Here is a 21,201-nt window from a genome sequence, read left to right on the forward strand (position 1 = left end):
TGTATTTATTGAGTAATTGAATGTTTGTGGATCTTTAGCAAGATGATCTCTTCTGTCACTAACCAGTCTTTGTCATTGTCATCTAGTGTTGACTTGGTTCAAGGGGCAGAAGCTGATCATGGATTTGGCTGGTGGTAGCGTGTTGGAGAATGGAAGAACTTTGAGGATACAGAATGCCCAGGTGTCTGATGGCGGACAATATCGCTGTGTGGCAACCAATGTAGCTGGCAGCACAGAGCTGCAATATAGCTTAAAGGTTTATGGTGAGCTGGATCCTATAGATTGCATTGTTTAATAATAGGCCAAAACTGTGGAAGATGTGACTTGATGAAAGCACATGGAATCCAGGGTAATTCGGCAAGTTAGATCTAAAGTTGGCATTATTGTGACTGATAGTAAAAGGCTGTTTGTGTGACTGTTTGCTGGTGTATTATGGTGTACCACAAGGATTATGGAGGGTCCCTTATTGTTTGTGCAATGTAGAAGAGAATGTATAGGTATGTAGTGATTAGAATGAGGTCAGCGAGGTGGATCTCATGGAATATGAGTTTCCTGATTGGGACTGTTAACCTAGCCCAATCAGGATGTCCTAGCTGAAAGACATTCAGGAGTATCAGGGGTTCTGTTCACTCTAGGAGCCAGTTGTGAGCTAGCTTATCAATATCAAGTACTACACACATATAAATAAAGGGTGGCTTGGTGACAGAATACTGGCCTTCATGGAGTTATTTCAGTGGCTACGAGAGGAAAACATGCCTCTGAAGAGATTCGCTCGTAACAGTCGTCTTTGAGTTGGGATAAGCATTTCTAGTATCATGCCACTACTTCGGAGGGCGGGTGTAGATTTGATGGGCCGAATGGCCTGCTTCCACATTGTAGTGATTCTATCAACCACTGGGCCAATCTTAGTGTTATCAACAAACTTTCTTATCATGCCCCCTAAAATAACATCAGAACTCCTGACACTCCTGATTATATCTGTCAACCAGGATTCACTGACTAGACCAAGTTAACGGCACCAATCAGGCAATTCTTGTTCTGTGAGATCCACCTGGCTAAGCTTGTTCCAATAACTACATCCATCCCCCACCCAAGTCCTGGGACACAGATCCATTCTTTTTCCCGTAGCTTCTCCTGGGGCACTTTTGCAACATTTCTGCTTCCTCTGACTCCTATTTGTGATCATTCAATCAAACGTTTATTTTGACTGGTTCTGGTTTGGATGTTGCTAAGCAGCTTAACTGTGTCAACCAGTTGTAGTGTACTTTCCAGGGTGGATATACTCCTGGACACTGGCTTATGAATTCTCTTACTCAGTTTAGACCTAGTGAGACTCTTTTGCTTCCTTGAGTCTGCATACCAGCAGCATCTACAATGGCCTGCCAGCCCTGATCCTTGAGAAAGCTTTAGCAGTTTCGCTGAGGCTTGGCTATGTTTTGAGGTGTTGATGTGGGCTGACCTAGAGTCCCTCTGTTCAGGATTCATCCTGAGTGAGGCTACGCAATTTCCTTCACTCAAGTGGTGTCCCCCAAGCTCAGTCAGCCTCGTGAGGGTGTCCATTTTCATCAGAATAAGTTCCACTTACCACATTTTCTAATGACAAAGCCACTTAGAATCACAGTGATGTACAGCACGGAAACAGAGCTTTTGGTCCAACTTGTCCATGCTCCAGATAGCCCAACCTAATCTAGTCCCATTTGCCAGCACTTGGCCCATATCGCTCTAACCCCTTCCTATTCATATATCCATCCAGATGCCTTTGAAATGTTGTAATTGTACCAGCCTCTGGCAGCTCATTCCATACACGCACCCCCGCTGTGTGAAAAGGTTGCCCCTTAGGTCCCTTTTATATCTTACTCCCCTCACCCTAAACCTATGTTTTCTAGTTCTGGACTCCCCCACCCCAGAGAAAAGACTTTGTCTATTTATCCTGTTTATGCCTCTCATGATTTTATAAACCTCTATAAGGTCACCCTCAGCCTTCGACATGCCAGGGAAAACAGCTCCAATCTATTCAGCCTCTCCCTATAGCTCAAACCCTCCAACTCAGCAACATCCTTGTAAACCTTTTATGAACCCTTTCAGGTTTCACACCATCCTTTCGATAGGAAGGAGACCAAAATTGCATATTAATTCTTCTAGTCTGAGAACAGAGGTAATAACCAGCTGTTTTACTTGGACCTATATCCCTCAATCTATAAAGAATTTGTTATTGAAGGAAGCAGGGCAGGTTAAAAGAGTAATTAAGAAGGATTATGAAATCTTCCCTTTATCGGTTGTGGCATAGATTATAAAAACAGGAAAATTAAGTTGAAATTGTACAAACCTTTGGCTACGCCTCATCTGGAGTACTGTGTGCAGTTCTGGATACCGCAGTAGGAAGGATGTTTAGATTAGATTAGATTAGACTTACAGTGTGGAAACAGGCCCTTCGGCCCAACAAGTCCACACCGACCCGCCGAAGCACAACCCATTTACCCCTTACCTAACACTACGGGCAATTTAGCTTGGCCAATTCACCTGACCCGCACATCTTTGTGACTGTGGGAGGAAACCGGAGCACCCGGAGGAAACCCACGCAGACACGGGGAGAACGTGCAAACTCCACACAGTCAGTTGCCTGAGTCGGGAATTGAACCCAGGTCTACAGGCGCTGTGAGGCAGCAGCGCTAACCACTGTGCCACCGTGCCGCCCTAACCACTGTGCCACCGTGCCGCCCTGGATTACACTGGATTACACTGGAGGAATGCTGAGAAGATTCATAAAGATGTTGCCTGGAATGGAGTATTTTCACAATGAAGAGAGGTTGAATAGGCTCAGGTTGTTTTCTTTAGAGCAGCCAAGGCTGAATGGGATACTGATTGAGTTGTATACGATTATGTGGAGTATGGACAAAGTGGATAGAAAGCACCTGTTTCCCTTAGTTGAATAACAAGAGTGAATAATTTTGAAGTGAAAGTCCAAAAGGGAGAGGATTTTTAGTTAAGAAAAAGAAAGAAGCATATGTAAGGTATAGACAGCATAGATCGAGTGAATCCTTAGAAGGGTATAAAGGCAGTAGGAGTATACTTAAGAGGGAAATCAGGAGGGCAAAAAGGGGATACGAGATAGCTTTGGCAAATAGGATTCAAAGGACAAAAGGGTAACTAAGATGAGAATAGGGGCCCTCAAAGATCAACAAGGCTGCCTTTGTGTGGAGCTGCAGAAAATGGGGGAGATACTAAACGAGTATTTTGCATCAGTATTTACTGTGGAAAAGGACATGGAAAATGTAGAATGTAGGGAAATAGATGGTGACACCTATGTAATGTCCATATTACAGAGGAGGAAGTGCTGGATGTCTTGAAACGCGTGAAAGTAGATAAATTCCCACGACCTGATTAGGTGTAACCTAGAACTCTGTGGGATGCTAGAGATGTGATTGCTGGGCCTCTTGCTGAGATATTTTATCATCGATAGTCACAGGTGAAGTGCTGGAAGACTGGAGGTTGGCAAACGTAGTGACACTGTTTAAGAAGGGTGGTAAGGACAAGCCAGGGAACTATAGACCAGTGAGCCTGACGTTGGTGGTGGACAAGTTGTTGGAGGGAATCCTGAGGGACAGGATGTACATGTATTTGGTAAGTCAAGGACTGATTAGGGTTAGTCAACATGGCTTTGTGCATGGGAAATCATGTCTCACAAAGTTGACTGAGTTTTTTGAGGAAGTAACAAAGAGGGTTGATGAGGGCAGAGCGGTAGATGTGCTCTATATGGTCTTTAGTAAGGCGTTCAACAAGGTTCCCCATGGGAGACTGGTTAGCAAGGTTAGATCTCACGAAATATAGGGAGAACTAGCCATTTGGATATAGAACTGGCTCAAAGGTAGAACACAGATGGTGGTGGTAGAGGGTTGTTTGTCAGACTGGAGACCTGTGACCAGTGGAGTGCCATCAGGATCGGTGCTGGATCCTCTACTTTTTGTCATTTACATAAATGATTTGGATGCGAACATAAGAGGTACAGTTAGTAAGTTTGCAGATGACACCAAAATTGAAGGTGTAGTGGATAGCGAACAAGGTTACCTCAGATTGCAACAGGATCTTGACCAGATGGATCAATGGGCTAAGAAGTGGCAGATGGAGTTTAATTTAGATAAATATGAGGCGCTGCATTTTTGGGAAAGCAAATCTTAACAGGACTTGTACACTCAATGGTAAGGTCCTGGGGAGTGTTGCTGAACAAAGAGACCTTGGAGTGCAGGTTCATAGCTCCTTGAAAGTGGAGTCGCAGTTAGATAGGATAGTGAAGAAGGCATTTGGTATGCTTTCTTTTATTGGTCTGAGTACTGAGTACAGGAGTTGGGAGGTCATGTTGCGGCTGCACAGGACATTGGTTAGGCCTCTATTGGAATATTGTGTGCAATTCTGGTCTTCATATTGGAAAGATGTTGTGAAACTTGAAAGGGTTAAGAAAAGATTTACAAGGATGTTGCCAGGATTGGAGGATTTGAACTATAGGGAGAAGCTGAACAGGCTGGGGCTGTTTTCCCTGGAGCGTTGGAGGCTGAGGGGTGAACTTATAGAGGTTTATAAAATCATGAGGGGCATGGACAGGATAAATAAACAAAGTCTTTTCCCTGGGGTGGAGGAGTCCAGAACTAGAAGGCATAGGTTTTGGGTGAGAGGGGTAAGATATAAAAGGGACCTAAGGGGCAAACTTTTCACACAGCGAGTGGTGCATGTCTGGAATGAGCTGCCAGAGGATGTGGTGGAGGCTGGTACAATTGCAACATTTAAAAGGCATTTGGATGGGTATATGAATAGGAAGGGCTTGGAGGGATATGGGCCGAGTGCTGGCAGTGGGACTAGATTGAGTTGGGATATCTGGTTGGCATGGACGGGTTGGACCAAAAGGTCTGTTTCCATGCTGTACATCTCTATGACTCTAAAAGGAATTTCACCCAAAGATGGTGGGAATCTTGAGTGTACTGCCTAGGAAGGGAGTTGGACTGGGGAACTTCACAACTTTTTAAAAACACTTGCATGAGCACTTGAAATGTTATAGCATTCAAGGATGTGTGCCAAGATCTGAAAGATGGGACTAGTGTAGATTTAGAGTTGTTTTGTTGGTGCAGACTTGATGCGCAAAGGCCCATTTCTGTACTTTGTGATTCTATGACCACTGGATGTAAGGGGTTGGCTTAAAATATCTGATCCTCTGTGCAGTAATATTAGTAATTGCTTTGTTGAGAAGTCATCAGGGCAACTGCCCAATTGTGATGAGAATCCCAGTGAAATAAGTATCCTTCTTGATAGCATAATTGTAGACCTTAAAAGATATAAAATAATAAAAGAATTGCTCAATTATGAACATTTCAGGATACAACTAATTGAAATATGTTGCAAAATTTAGAGAATATAAATGAAAGACTTATTGTCCTCTCCATTTTGTACTAAGGTATGTTGATCATTTGTTATTCGGTTGAATTCATTAAAATTTCAAACATTTACCTACTGTTTATGAATGTTATAAAGCAGTGATTGGACTATCCCATAGTCTATTCATAGTATAACTTAGTTGATCTTAGCTACCTTGTTGTTGAAAAAGTACTGAGAAGAGAAAGTGCTTTTTCGCTTTGTGGAGAAGGAAAGTCCAAAGAGCTTTTCCTTTTAGATTACACTGACACGCTATTAGCAATGTCCCTGTACCCACTTCCGAAAACATCAAGAATGAGAAGGCACTAATTTAAGGAATTAATATAAGAAGTAAAAGTAAATTGAGGAAAAGCTTTCCCATGTGAGGAATACTTAGGATTTGCAATACACTGTTTGTGAGTGTTGTGGAGTCAGGTTCAATTTTCAAAAGTGAGGCTTTCTGAAGGAGCTTAGACTGATAACTGAAAAGGACAAATATGCATAGTTGCAGAGAAAGCAGTAGATGATTTGTTCATTGAAAGAGCTAGTGAAGACGGGATAGGCCAGATGGCCTCCTCTGTGTCATAAAAATTCTGTGATTCTATGTCTTTCAGAGCAGCATTGGCTGAAAATGGGGGAGCAGGTTTCTGGCCTGATTGGCTGGAATAATCTATACTTTGGAAACAGCTACCTGGAGAAGCAGAGAAAAAGATTCAGTTCAAGAAAAAAAAACAATCTAACACTTGCAATACATTTCACCTTAGTCATATTACATTGGTTCTCCAGTTTCCACTCCAGCATCAGGATTGAAAGAGATTCCTACTTATTCTCCCGAACACCGGCATAAGGATAAATGTTATACTTAACATTGATGCACATGACCTGTTCCCATTCTTGGGCATTTATACTTCATTTTCTAGCACCTTTGAAATCTAGATGTTAGTTTATAATAGTAAGCGCCTGTTCTGTTGTGGGGTTAAATGCTGTTCTGCACACTTGGAGTATTCTGACTGATCTGAAGCTTTCATTTGTAGTTCCACCAGTGATCTCAACTGCTCTGCACCTGGTTACTGTCCTTATAAACCAACCCATTGAACTTCAGTGTGAAGCGACAGGAGACCCTCCTCCTAAAATAACATGGTTAAAAGACAATACCCCTATCTCCATGATGACTGAAGGGTTAAAGGTCAGTGAAATTTGTTTTCATAAACTTGTGTTTTCTTGGTAGATCTTTTTGAGTTAGTTGGAATATATTAATGTTTACAAGAATGTATTGGACACACAGATACCAAGAATCTTCTGTGTCTCACCCCAAAAGCAAAAGGCTACCTATGAAGAGGTAACTGCTACTGTTCCTCATGAGATTTGAACTTGTTTCTGGGGCATTTGTCCAAGTGTCTGGATTACCAGTCCGGTAACATAACCAATATGTTACTGACCCCCTTGACTGAGATTTTCTGTTAAAGTATTTATTTTCTGTCCACTTAGTTCCTGTTGGAAGGTCAGATTCTGTCCTTAGCCAGCGCACACTTCTCTGATTCAGGAGTGTACTCCTGTGTAGCTGTTAACCCTGCTGGAGAGGACCAGAAGAAAATTCATCTGCACGTTTATCGTAAGTATTTGATTAAGACTTGAAATGAACTTGAGAAATAGTTAATGAGGTTAATTTGTGGAACTTGCTGAGAAAGCAGATTCATTCAGATGTTCATTGGTAGCACAATTCTTGAGTATTCTGGTACAGAAGTATCTGGTATGGGTGAGGTGCAATTTCAAGCTGGTGCTGAATTATTAGGGCAAGAGCTGAGGTAATAACCAGTTTAATTGGATCATATTCCCACAATCTCTATAGAATCTGTTACTGTAGCCATTTATAGATTACACCAATGATAATCATGTGAGCTTTTGGTTCTTGACCACATAATACAGATTAGGCAATTACACAGGAAAGATGAATTGCCATATATGTACAATGAACCTGTTTTCACATAACTATCCTGGTGGATACTGTAGAAATATGTTATTCTCAAACATTGATTAATCTTGATGTGGAAGTCATTTGTAGGGTGCCCTTTTATTTTTGGATTAGTGGTGCTGGAAGAACACAGCAGTTCAGGCAACATCCGAGGAGCAGCACCTGCCCTTTTATTTTTTCTGCTTCTTTCTCAGAGGAAACATAATAGAAGAGGTGATGGCATAGTGTATTGTCACTGGACTAGTAATCCGTGAACCTAGATAGTACTCTGGGAACCTAGGTTTCAATCCCACCCATGGCAGATCATGGATTTGTTCAGCAATAACCTGCTGACTGTAGTCAATTTAAGTTTCATCAGGCTACTCAGCTACTGACTTGAATGCAACTTTTCATCAAACATGGAAAGCGACTGAAGCCTAGAAGTGAGGTGAGTCCTTGAGGGTATTTAAGACAGAAGTAAATAGGTTATTGATTTGTAAGAGGCTCAAATTTTATAGCGAGAAGGCAGGAGAATGGAGATACGTGTCAGCCATGATCAAATGGTGGAGGGGACTCAATGGGCCAAAAACCCATATTCTGCTCCTATATCTTATGGTTTTAATGGAGAGTAACTACCCTTAACAAGGCTAGTCATAGCCATAGAGTTATAGAAATGTACAGCACGAAAACTGACTCTTCAGTCCAACACGTCCATGCCAACCAGATAACCTAACCTAATCTATTCCCATTTGCCAGCACTTGGCCCATATCTCTCTAAACCCTTCCCATTCATATACCCATCCAAATGCTTTTTAAATGTAGTAGCTGTTCCAGTCTCCACCACTGCCTCTGGCAACTCATTCCATACAGGCACCACCTCTATGTAAAAACGTTATCCTTGAGTCCCTTTTAAATCTTTCCCCTCTCACCCTATGCCCCTAGTTCTGGACTCCCCCATCCCAGGGAAAAGGCCTTGTCTATTTATGCTATCCATGCACCTCATGGTTTTATAAACCTCTATAAGGTCACCTGTCAGCCTCTGACACTCCAGGGAAAACAGCCCCAGCCTATTCAGCCTCTCTCTGTAGCTCAAACCCTCCAACCCTGGCAACATCCTTATAAATCTTTTCTGAACCCTTTCAAATTTCACAACATACTTCTGATAGGAGGGAGACTAGAATTGCACACAAAATTCCAAAAGTGGCCTAACCAATGTCCTGTATAACCACAACATGACCTCCCAAGTCCTATACTCCATGCTCTGTCCAATAAAGGAAAGCATACCAAACGCCTTATTCACTATCTTATCTACCTGCGATTCCACTTTCAAGGTACTTTGAAACTACACTCCAAGGTCTCTTTGTTCAGCAACTTTTCCCAGGACCTTACATTAAGTGTAAAGGTCCTACCCTGACTTGCCTTTCCAAAATGCAGCACCTCACAATTATCTAAATTAAACTCTATCTGCCACTCCTCAGCCCATTGGCTCATCTGATCAAAATCCTGTTTACTCTGAGGTAACCTTCTTCTGTGTCCAATTTTGGTGTCATCTGCAAATTTACTCACTATACCTCCTATGTTCACCTCCAAATCGTTCATATAAATGATGAAAAGCCGTGGACCCAGCACATATCCTTGTGGCACACCATTTCTCTGGCTTCCCACGGAGTTCTAGGGTACACCTGATCAGGTCCTGGGGATTTACTGGTTATGACTGAGAATGATATTAAGGAGCCGTAGCAAAACAGCAGTCAATGGGAATCAGGGCGGGAAAGCTCTCCATTGGTTGTATTCACACCTACCACAAAGGAAGATGGCTCATGTTGTTGGAGGTCAACCATGTCAGCTCCAAGAAACCTATGAAGAAGTTCCTCGGGATAGTGTCCTAGGCCCAACCATCCTCAACTCCGTGAGCAATGACCTTTCCTTCATTGTAAGATCAGATCAGAAATCGGGGATATTTACTGATGATTGCACAATAGTCACCAGCATTTGTAACGCCTCAGACACTGAAACAGGCCATGTACAAATGCAGCAATATTTTGACAATATTCAGGATTGAGCTGACAAATGGCCACGTAAGTGCCAGGCTTAATGTTAGTGGCTGAAAATGTGTTGCTGGAAAAGCACAGCAGGTCAGGCTGCATCCAAGGAGCAGGAGAATCGACTTTTTGGGCATGAGCCCTTCTTCAGGAATGAGAAAAGTGTGTCCAGCAGGCTAAGATAAAAGGTAGGGAAGAGGGACTTGGGGGAGGGGCATTAGAAATGCGATAGGTGGAAGGAGGTCAAGGTGAGGGTGAAGGCGGTGCTGAGTTTGAGGGATTTGACTGAGACAAGGTGGGGGGAGGGGAAATGAGGAAACTGGAGAAATCTGAGTTCATCTCTTGTGGTTGGAGGGTTCCTAGGCGGAAGATGAGGCACTCTTCCTCCAGCCGTCGTGTTGCTATGGTCTGGCAATGGAGGAGTCCAAGGACCTGCATGTCCTCGGTGGAGTGGGAGGGGGAGTTGAAGTGTTGAGCCACGGGGTGGTTGGGTTGGTTGGTCTGGGTGTCCCAGAGGTGTTCTCTGAAACGTTCCGCAAGTAGGCGGCCTGTCTCCCCAATATAGAGGAGACCACATCGGGTGCAGCAGATGCAGTAAATGATGTGTGTGGAGGTTCAGGTGAATTTGTGGTGGATATGGAAGGATCCCTTGGGGCCTTGGAGGGAAGTAAGGGGAGAGGTGTGGGCACAAGTTTTGCATTTCTTGCGGTTGCAGGGGAAGGTGCCAGGAGTGGAGGTTGGGTTGTTGGGGGGTGTGGACCTGACGAGGGAGTCACGGAGGGAGTGGTCTTTTTGAAACGCTGATAGGGGAGGGGAGGGAAATATATCCCTGGTGGTGGGGTCCGTTTGGAGGTGGCGGAAATGACGACGGATGATACGATGTATCTGGAGGTTGGTGGGGTGGTAAGTGAGAACCAGTGGGGTTCTGTCCGGGTGGCGATTGGAGGGGAGGGGCTCAGGGGCAGAGGAGTGGGAAGTGGAGGAGATGCGGTGGAGGGCATCGTCGATCACGTCTGGGGGGAAATGGCGGTCTTTGAAGAAGGAGGCCATCTGGGCTGTACGGTATTGGAACTGGTCCTCCTGGGAGCAGATGCAGCGGAGACGAAGGAATTGGGAATATGGGATGGCGTTTTTACAGGGGGCAGGGTGGGAGGAGGTGTAGTCTAGGTAGCTGTGGGAGTCGGTCGGTTTATAGTAAACATCCGTGTTGATTCGGTCTCAACACTTTAACTCCCCCTCCCACTCCATCAAAGACATGCAGGTCCTTGGACTCCTCCATCGCCAGACCATAGCAACACAATGGCTGGAGGAAGAGCGTCTCATCTTCCGCCTAGGAACCCTCCAACCACAAGGGATGAACTCAGATTTCTCCAGTTTCCTCATTTCCCCTCCCCCCACCTTGTCTCAGTCAAATCCCTCAAACTCAGCACCGCCTTCCTAACCTGCAATCTTCTTCCTGGCCTCTCCGCCCCCACCCCCACTCCGGCCTATCACCCTCTCCTTGACCTCCTTCCACTTATCGCATTTCTAACACCCCTCCCCCAAGTCCCTCCTCCCTACCTTTTATCTTAGCCTGCTGGACACACTTTCCTCATTCCTGATGAAGGGCTCATGCCCGAAACGTCGATTCTCCTGCTCCTTGGATGCAGCCTGACCTACTGTGCTTTTCCAGCAACACATTTTCAGCGGTGATCTCCAGCATCTGCAGTCCTCACTTTCTCCTCCTTAATGTTAATGGCCTAGTGGTATTATCACGTGACTATTAATCATGAAGGTAATGCCATCCGGGTAATGTCCTGGGGAGTCTGGTTTGAATATATCCATGGCAAATGGTGGCATTTGAATTCCTTAAAATTTAGTATTAAGAGGTTGATAATGATCATGAAACCATTGTTGATTGTTGGGAAGAAACCATCTGACTTATTAATACTCTTGAAGGAAATAAATCTGCCTATGTGTGAGTCCAGACTCACAGCAATTTGGTTGAGTCTCAACTGCCCTTGGGCAATTAGGGATTGACAATAATGCTGGCCTAACCAGTGACGTCCACATCCTGTCAACAAATAAGAAAAAAGGGCAAAGACTATCTCCAACCAGACAGAATCTAACCTTTGCCCCTCAACATCAATTGCATTACCATCACAGAATCTACAGTCTGAGGTTACAAGAAACTGAATAGGACTAGCCTTTCAACCCTTCAACCCATCACTCTCAGATTCTCTGACAGTCGATCTCAGTCTCCATCCCTCATACACCAACTAAGTTTCCTCAAGCTGTGTGTTCACATCAACAATCATGCTGTGCATGATGTCTGCTTCTGTAACTTGCGTCCAGGTGTGGTGCTCAGAAACCCACACAGGACGAAGAAATATTATGGGAAATGCTGCTATACACAATGTCTGAGTGAAGAAGCAGGACCGAGGCCCTGGAAAGAAATCATGATCAAATAGGTGACATCCTATGCATCCACATCTGAAAGCAGTTAGCAACGTTTTCAGTGTTTCAGCCGCACAAATTCAGAGTCCAACTGCAGTGTGATCTGACTGTGTGGAGTTTGCACATTCTCCCCGTGTCTGCGTGGGTTTCCTCCCATAGTCCAAAGATATGCAGGTCAGGTGAATTGGCCAGGCTAAATTGCCCGTAGTGTTAGGTGTAGGGGTACGGGTGGGTTGCATTTTGGCGTGTAGGTATGGACTTGCTGGGCTGAAGGGCCTGTTTCCATGCTGTAGGTAATCTAATCTAAAGTTTTCCTTTCAGCAGCATACTTTGGCAAAGACCATTTTTAAAATTCAACGGTTATTTTTTCGTAATCCACCAGCAAAAAAATAAGAGAGGCCATAGCATACTGTTATTGGATTAGTATTCCAGAATACCAGATTTATTTTCTGGGGGTATGGGTTTGGATCCCACCAAGGTGAAACGTGAATTCAGTAAAAGTCTGGAATAAAAAAGAAACTAGCAGTGGTGACCATGTAACCCTATCAATTGTCACTAGAATCCATTTGGTTCACAAATTGTTTTTAGGGAAGGTAATGAGTCACCCTTATCTCGTCTGGCCTACTTGTGACTCCAGACCCCAACAATGTGGTTGACTCTGAACTGCCTTTGGGACAATGGGGATTGACAGTAAATGCTGAGCAAGCTGGTGGTCTGTGGTCCTCCCAATTAACAAATAAAATGCTGCAACCATTTCCTGAATCTGGAGAAAATAGGATAAGATACAAAGAAACAATCAAAGACTAATAAAATTGGTTCCACTCTGAAATTGTCTGTGTACACCTGAGGAAGTTAGAGGAACTCAGTAAGTGATTCCAGGAATTAGATGCAATGGAACAAATTGTCATCTTTGTCTTAAGTCCTTTCCTTCAAGTAGGCATTGATGGATTTGGTACCAAAATTCATCAGGTATTGATTTACAAAGTGGTGAAGATGATGTGAAGATAAATACTATGCAAAATGATAGTGAGTTGAAAGTAAGATCCCAGGTCAGTGATTTTGGCTGGCGGTGGGGGGGAAGGGGTGCGGGAGCAGGGAGTGTGCAGGATGAGCTCTGAAACACAGATGTAACCACTTCTATTACCCTGTGTTTTTAAACTGAAAGCTTATGTTGTCTCTGCATGTCTTTATGAGTCAGCATTCTCCCAAATGAAGGTAATCAACTCCAAGTGTCACATCCACTTCACAGATACACATAAAAGGGACTGTGTATGATGAGCAAACTCAAATTACAACTCAGACTTCTAGTCACTGACAGATTTTGTGCAATCACAGCTGTCACACTGGGACTTGATGAGTAGAAGCCAAAGTGAATAAAATTTGAGTTTAGATTTAGATAGCACTAAAAATAAACTGATATATTCTTGGTGATATATCCTGGTTTGTATTTAAATTCAAAAAAATTATGTTGTGCTTAAAAAGGTTGGATGCCACTGCCTTATAGATGCTGAGGATGCAAGAACAGGTCAGAGATTAGGAATTCCGCAGTGTGTAACCCATCCCTTGATTCCCCAACACCAATTCACTGTGTACAAGGCAAAATCAGGTGTGTGACAATACTATTAATTTGCTTAGATGGGTGTAGCTCCAACAATACTCAAGAAGCTTGACACTAACCAGGACAAAGCAGCTCTTTTATTTGGCATTACATTCACAAACATTCACTTCCTTCACCACAAACATACAGTAGCAAAAGTGTGTATCATCTACAGGATGCACTGCAGAAATTCAGCAAGACTGCTTACTCAGCATCTTCTAAACTCTCAACCACTGCCATCTAGATGGATAAAGGCAACAGATAGATGGAAGCATCATCAACTGCAAATTCTCTTCCAAGCTACTTGCATCCTGATTTGGAAATGTATTGTTGTTCCTTCAGTGTTCCTGGGATAAAACCCTGTAAGTCCCTCTTTAACAGCATTGTGACTGTAACTACACAAAATCAATTGCAATGATTCAGGAAGGCAGCTCACCACTACCTTCTCAAGGGCAACCAGGGATAGGCAATAAATGCTTGCTCCGCAAGCTAAACCCACTCCTAAGAATTAATTAATAAATAAAAGCCTCTCCAAGCACTTCAAGAAATTGAATGGAGTTCCTCCTTGTCTGTATATGGGGGTAACACTACATTATTTCCTCTGATGGAATTGAATTCAAGAGCTCACCACGTGTGGAATTTCATTGTGAACTGTTGACTCCTCTTCTGAGGCATTGTGTGTCCAAACACTAAACTTAAAGGCCAGGTTGTAGTGGAACAGACAGCTTTTTGATGGAGTTCAGTAAACTAATCAGTTTCATAACTTTTTTTTAACATTATAGTTCCACCAAGTATTCTGGGAGAGGAACAGAATGTTTCTGTAACTTTGAATGACTACGTATCCTTGGACTGCCAGAGTCAAGCATTCCCACCACCCACCCTTCACTGGACAAAGGATGGTCAACCTCTACCAATGCGTGCAGATCATAGACTCTCTGAAAATGCCAGTCTCTTCGAGGTCAGTATTACCACTGAGTCTTTGATTTCATCTATGAAAGGTTTTGCTCTGAGTTTTTTCACCAAAGTTTAACTTCAAAGAAAAGCATTATATTTTAATGGAAATTTTCACACCTACAACATGGTTCAAAGCACTTTACAGTCAATTAAATATTTTTGAGATGTGGCAGCCAATTCATACATGGCAAGGTCCCAAAATCAATAATGTGCTAACGACCAGATAATGTCTTCCTAGTGATTGGTTTGAGGGATATATATTAGCCAGGACACCAGGGAAACTTCATCTACTTTTGAGAATAGTCCTGAAATATTTTATACACACCTGCAAGGCAGACATGACTTCCATTTAATTCCTCATTCAAAGGACGGCACCTTCGACCTTTTGCAAGGCATCAATACTGCACTGAAGGGTCAGCCTAGATGTTATGCTCAAGTCTCTGGAGTGGAAGTTGACTCTGATTTGACAGAGTTTGACGCCAGTTTATAATATGTTCATTATTGTTTGTTTTTGAAAACAAAACTTCAGAAATATTGGTGATTTTCAGGTTTTTTTCAGTGAAGATAAATTTGCCGCAAAGCCAAAATAGAACTACACTTAATTTTGGAAATCTTCCCTAGATACCTGTTTGCAATGCCATGGAAGTGCATATATTTAAGAACAGTATTTTAGGGACAAGAAAACACCCATATCCTGAATTTCATTTTTTTAATCAATCTTGACCCCATCTACCCACCAGTATTTTTGCTATCTGTTTTCCGAAATAATTTATTTCTCAAGCCAGTTATGCTTTAGTTAAAAAGGTTTTATTTAACATCTTCACTTGCTGTTAATTTTTAATGTGTGATCCAGACCTTTGAATATTTTGTCAAAGTGAACAATTTGGCTGGATTATTAGCCTTTGTTATAATCTTAAAATCTTTGAGTCATTTTAAAAAAATGTTTCCTAATCTCCCAATTTATGCTCCATCCCTAATCAGCAAAATCTTCAGTGAGATTAGATTACTATGGTTACTAGGACTTAATAGGGTGCTGTAGTTAATTTTGACCATCACCTTTTGCACTAATACTTTTTGCAATTGATCAGTACTCTAATTGCTTTTTCACAACAGCCAAAAACTCAGAATGGTAGAATTTCTACAGCAGAGAAGGAAGCCTTTTAGCCCATTTTATCTGCACCAGCTTTCTAAAAAATTATCTTAAATTGTGCCATTCCCCTGCCGACTCGCCCTGCACATTGTTCCTTTCCAAATAATCATCTAATTCTCTTTCAATATTTCAGTTGAACCTGCTTCCATCACACATTCATTGTCTTTCAAATCCTAACCACTCATTGCAGAAAAAGGACTTCCACATCACTTTATTATTTTACTAAATACTTTAATTTTCTCAATCCCTTCATGAGTGCTATCATTTAATCTATGAAACTCTGGCTAGACCTTCAATCCGATCTACTCTCAACCTTATATTCTCCAAACATAGCAGTCCCACCTCTCCAATCCATCCTCATAACTAATGTTCTTCATCCATGGAAGCATTCTGTCAAACATCTTCTGCACTCTCTCCAGTGGCTGCACATCCTTCTTGAAGTGCTGTGCCCAGAACTGAAAACAATACTCCAGCTGAAGCCGTACTAGGTCTAATGCAAGTTCAACACATAACTGTGATTGTTCAGTGATTAGCACTTCTACCTCACAATACCAAGGTCCTGGGTTTGATTCCACCCTTGGGCGATTGTCTGTGTGGAGTTTGCACATTCTCTCCAAGTCTGTTTGGGTTTCCTCCTGTTGCTCTGGTTTCCTTCTACAGTCCAAAGATGCACAGATTAGGTGGATTGGCCATTGTAAATTGTCCATTGGGTCAAGGGATGTGCAAAAGTGAGGACTGCAGATGCTGGAAATCAGAGTCGAGATTAAAGTGGTGCTGGAAAAGCACAGCAGGTCAGGCAGCATCCGGTGAGCAGGAAAATCGACATTTCGGGCAAAAGCCCTTCATCAGGAAGGGCTTTTGCCCAAAACATTGATTTTCCGACTCCTCGGATGCTGCCTGACCTGCTGTGCTTTGCCAGCATCACTCTCATCTAGACTCAAGGGATGTGCAGGCTAGGTAGGTTAGCCATGGGAAATGCAGGGTTACAGGGACGGGGTAAGTCTGGGTAGAATGTTCTTCAGAGTTCATGTTCTCAACTTGTCCTGCACTCAATAGGCTGAATGACCTGCTTCTCCCTATAGATATTTTATGATTCATTTAAAGGATGTTATACTTGTATACATGCAGGTCCTTATACTGCTGCACTCTCAGTAGAGTTACCTTTTGGGTGAACATGTTCTTCCTACAAAAATTTATCATTTCATACTTTTCTACATTCATTGAATCCCTATAGTGTGGAAACAGGCCACTTGGCCCTTCGAGTCCATGTCAACCCTCCAAATAGCATCCTACCTTAAACCCTATCCCATAACCTTGCACTTCCCAAGGCTAATCCACCTGGTGTACACATCCCTGGACACTGTGATTGGGCAATTTAGCATGGCCAATCCACCTAACCCGCACTTCTTTGGACTGTGGGAGAAAACCACACAGACACAGGCAGAATGTGCAAACTCCACACTGACAGTCATCCCAAGGGGGGACTGAACCCGGATCCCTGGCAGTGTGATGCAGCATTGAACTGCCAAGCCGCCATGTAACTTCATTGCCATGTATCTGCATACTCCATCAACTTGCCTCTTTCCCCTCTGAAGTTCTACACTATCCTCCTCACATTATGCTTCCAAGTTTTGCATCATCTGCAAACTGACCCCTGAACTGTAAGAACAAGTGAAATGAAAGAAATGTGTATTTGTGTAGCACTTTTCACACATACTGGGCATCTCAAAGTGCTTTTACTATAACTACTTTTGAAACGTTGTCACTGTTGTAACATCAGAAATGTGACAGTTAATTTGACACAACCAACTCGCACAATCAGCAATATGCTAATTGCCAGTCTGTGTTTGTGATATTAATTGAGAGATACACATTGGCCAGAAATTCTGCTCTTCTTTGGAATAATGCCATGTGACCTTTTACATTCACCCAAGCAGGAAAATGGAGCTCCTATTTAACATTTTGCCTAAATCACATCATTCAGTTAGTGCAGCATTCCCTCCATTCACCAAAGTTTATCGTTGATTTTTATATTTAAGTCCTGGAGTGAGACTTGAACTCAAAGGTGAATGTGCTAACCATTGTGCCATGCCAGACAGATACTAGATAGGATTGACCACTGTGTAACCTTTAGGTCATGGCTTCCTAAATGAAGGGTCAGATGGTCACAGAACTGTGGAGCTGTAACTGAATTACAACAGCTGTCTTCTAGCTCTAACAAGGTCACGCTCTCAGTTCTCACCGAAAGTTCACAACAATTTCCAAGCCTTAAAATGGGATCACAGAGGATGAAAAGTTTGAGAATCACTGTTTTAGATTAATCAGTGATTGCAAAGCTTTGGTCTTGCAATTTGTCCTGGGATCCAACCTCTCAGATTGCTGAATTCAAAGGGCCAAATCCAGACTAAAGTTCCATCAGGTAGCCAGCATTGTATATTTTGGAAGAAAGGTGTGATTATTTTTGTCAATCTTTTAGATCAAGAGTGCCCAAATTCAAGATGCTGGCCGCTATACTTGCGAGGCTTCAAATAATGCTGGAAAAACAGAGAAGAACTACAACTTACACGTCTGGGGTAAGCAGGGAGTATGTAACCAGTTTGACAGTTTTTAGGAGACTGACTCCGTTTTGTTGTTCAATCCCCTTCTTTGCTCATTTGAATTAGCCCTGCTTTTTCTCACATAGTCCAAGATGAGAAAGTGAGTGTATTCCTGGGAATCTTCTATCTCAGGAAAGGCCAGTTCGCTGAAGATGAGTTTACAGGAGCATTACATTTTGAGAATTGTGATGATGCTAGAAACGGTGAAACTTGAACATTTTCTAGTGCCGTGCTGAACCCCTATAACAACCCTGCAAAATATGTGATACAGTTGCTTTCTTAATATCTTGTGTTTGGATAGAATACTGTGTATTATTTGAAGTTAGAACATTTCCTGACCAGCAATCGCAATTTAATGTGCCTATCTTATAGAAATCTACATGAGAAACACTTAAGGGTTTAATTTTGTTTATGTGGTCTTAATGCATTTGAGTGCCCGTTTAAATCTGCAGTGCAGAAATTTTGAATCAGAAACAGAAAGGAACTTAAGTCTGCAGTGTTTTTATCATAAGAAATGAAGCTCTTTAGAAGCATTAATCAGTCTAAGTAATTATGTGTCACTATTCCCAAACTGACTGCTGCAGGTTATGATTCCCTGCTATGCTCCATAGCACAACATTTGGTTACTTGTGGTGCTGTGGTAGTTTCCCTACCTCTGAGCCAGGGCAGCCAGGTTCAAGTCCCACCTCCTTCAGAGTACAGTAACATCTCTGAACAGGTTGATCAGAAAATGTCCAGAACAAAACATTTGGTTCCAAATTGTCCTGAACAGATTTGGACTAAAAACTTAGAAGAGTGTAACTGAGTCACTGTATGGGCAGTTAACCAAATGGCTATTGATTGGTTATAGTGAATGGCTCTTCTGCGATTGTGACCATGACATTTAAACGAAAGGTTCTTGGAATAAACCTACACAAGATATTGGCTTTGTGACTTACTGTTTGATAAACAATTTCTGATGGTATTGACCCCTAGAATCAGGTGCTTGCACTGGAAGTCCACAGAACAGCGATAGAGGACAAAAGGGAGGGAGGTGGGAGGAACTCCCCTCTTCTGGTACAAGCCTGTGCTTCCATAGTTTAAAGTCCTGTGAAATTTGGGACTTGGAAAAAAGAGCACCTTGAATTTGCATTGCCTTTTTCATGACAGCCTGCCATCTCAGAGTTCTTCACAGCTGATAAATTACTTTTAAAGTGTAGTCACATCAATGCTCTTTCTAAGATTCTTGGCCATGCAGCTGCTGAGAAGCATGCTAACACATTGATTTCTGCATGTGGGTGTGATTGCCGCACATGAACCTCAAAGGTCAACACTGCCAAAAGAAATTAGGTGCATTGGTGATCACCACTGTGATGTAGGAAACACAACAACCAACTTGCACTCAGCAAACATCAACAAAAAGCAGTGATAATGATCAGATGGTTTTTTTGTGATTATGATCCAGGAGTTCTCCAGAACATTAAGGACAACTCCCCCCCCGCTCATCTCAAAAGGAGTGACATAGCAATGTCTGTTTATCTCAGATCTGTTTATCTGAGCAGGCAAATGGGGGCTTAGTTTTTAATGTCTCGTCCAAAAGACAGTGCCTTCATTAGTGCAATGCTCTCACTGTACTCACTAGAGTATCAGTGTCAACCTCTGTGTCCAATTAACTTAATGAGCTCTGCCCCTCTGCTGTGCTTACTGTGAGAAAGGGTGAATCCTTCAGGTGCCAGCAGTGAAATAATCTCCCCGCTGATCATCACCAGATAATGCACAAACCAGAGGTAGCACACATATCTTCACTGTAAAATAATTCTGTGAAATGGAACAAATCTGATGCTGTACTGAAGTGTTTTAGTTCAATTGCTAGCACAGTTGTGGTGCTGTATGTTCCAGTACTGGTGAGAAACTCTTAAAGGTTTCATGTCGAAGGTCACTGGAGACCCCAACTATTATTATTTCCAATGCTGCCTAATGCAGAAGACATACATGATGGCAATTAATGTTGTCACTTTGTAAACACATCAAGAAAGATCTTTGTGCTTTTCTTTTGAATCTGAGCTGCTGATCCCATCACCCACCGCCACTAAGTTAAAATGCTTCAATGTTGTGGAGCATCTGGCCTCACTTTTACAAGCATTACTGGAATGGATCACACATCTAGCTGTCAGTGGCTTCATTCAGTCGACAGAGAATGATTCATTGAGGCACTTCCCTGACAGATGGGTAGAAATGAGACACAACACAGTGTCTGTTGACTCACTGAAACTGAGTAGTAAGGCACAAAGGCCAAGCTGATTGTGACTGGGGAGTTTTTTTCTAATCTGAAATAAAAGCTAGGCAATACTCCAACAGTAACTTGAGGTCAGAGCTGTTTTAAGGATTGAAAGCACTCATGTGTTAAGCATTGTTTGGGGATTGGTCAGTATTTTGAAGAAATCTCGCTCCAGGCTTCCATTCCAAAAAAACCCCGGGGCATCAAAACTAACATTCACTGTTCAGACTTCCACAAAACGAATGATCACCACCTTGAAAAACATATAAGAATGCCCTTGGCTCTGATTGAGCAATAACCCAGCTCAAGATGATGGACAGCACCAGGAAGACAAAATTATTAGATACTGCAAATTCTATCAGCCTTGACGACATTCCAGCAATAGTACCAAAGACTTATGTTCCAAAACTTGCATCTAGTTGACAATGTGGAAATTGCCCAGATACGTCCTGCACGTGAAAAGCAGGACAAATCCAACCCGGCCAATTGCTGCCCCATCAATCCATTCTCGATCATCAGTAACACTGGGCATCCATAAGGTGTTGTTGGCCATCAACAGCAGCACAGTTGTTCCAATCACAATCTACAACCTCATGGCCCAGCATATCCTCCACTCAGCCTCTGCCATCGAGCCAGAGGAGGGTCAACCTGGTGAAGCTACCAAACAAGGCTATCTGCATGTCAAACAGCATTAGCAACAAGTGCAGATAGACTGAAGCAATCCCACAACCAACAGATCAGATCTAAGCTCTGCAGTTCTACCACATCCTGTCGTGAACAGTGGTGGTCAATTAAACAACTCACTGATGGGAGAGATTCC

At 42.7% G+C, this 21,201-nt stretch overlaps 1 protein-coding gene across 1 annotated transcript in view; it reads left to right on the plus strand.

Annotated features, from left to right (window-relative positions):
• Window positions 1–21,201, plus strand: part of LOC132825764 (hemicentin-1-like) — a 436,368-nt gene that overhangs the window by 227,345 nt on the left and 187,822 nt on the right. The window contains exons 39-43 of the mRNA XM_060841228.1: window positions 87–263; window positions 6,432–6,583; window positions 6,886–7,009; window positions 14,206–14,381; window positions 18,004–18,100. Of these exons, the coding sequence (XP_060697211.1) occupies window positions 87–263; window positions 6,432–6,583; window positions 6,886–7,009; window positions 14,206–14,381; window positions 18,004–18,100 (726 nt within the window). The remainder of the gene's footprint in view (window positions 1–86; window positions 264–6,431; window positions 6,584–6,885; window positions 7,010–14,205; window positions 14,382–18,003; window positions 18,101–21,201) is intronic.

This window comes from Hemiscyllium ocellatum, chromosome 21 (assembly GCF_020745735.1).
Source record: "Hemiscyllium ocellatum isolate sHemOce1 chromosome 21, sHemOce1.pat.X.cur, whole genome shotgun sequence".
NCBI classification, from domain to species: Eukaryota; Metazoa; Chordata; class Chondrichthyes; order Orectolobiformes; family Hemiscylliidae; genus Hemiscyllium; species Hemiscyllium ocellatum.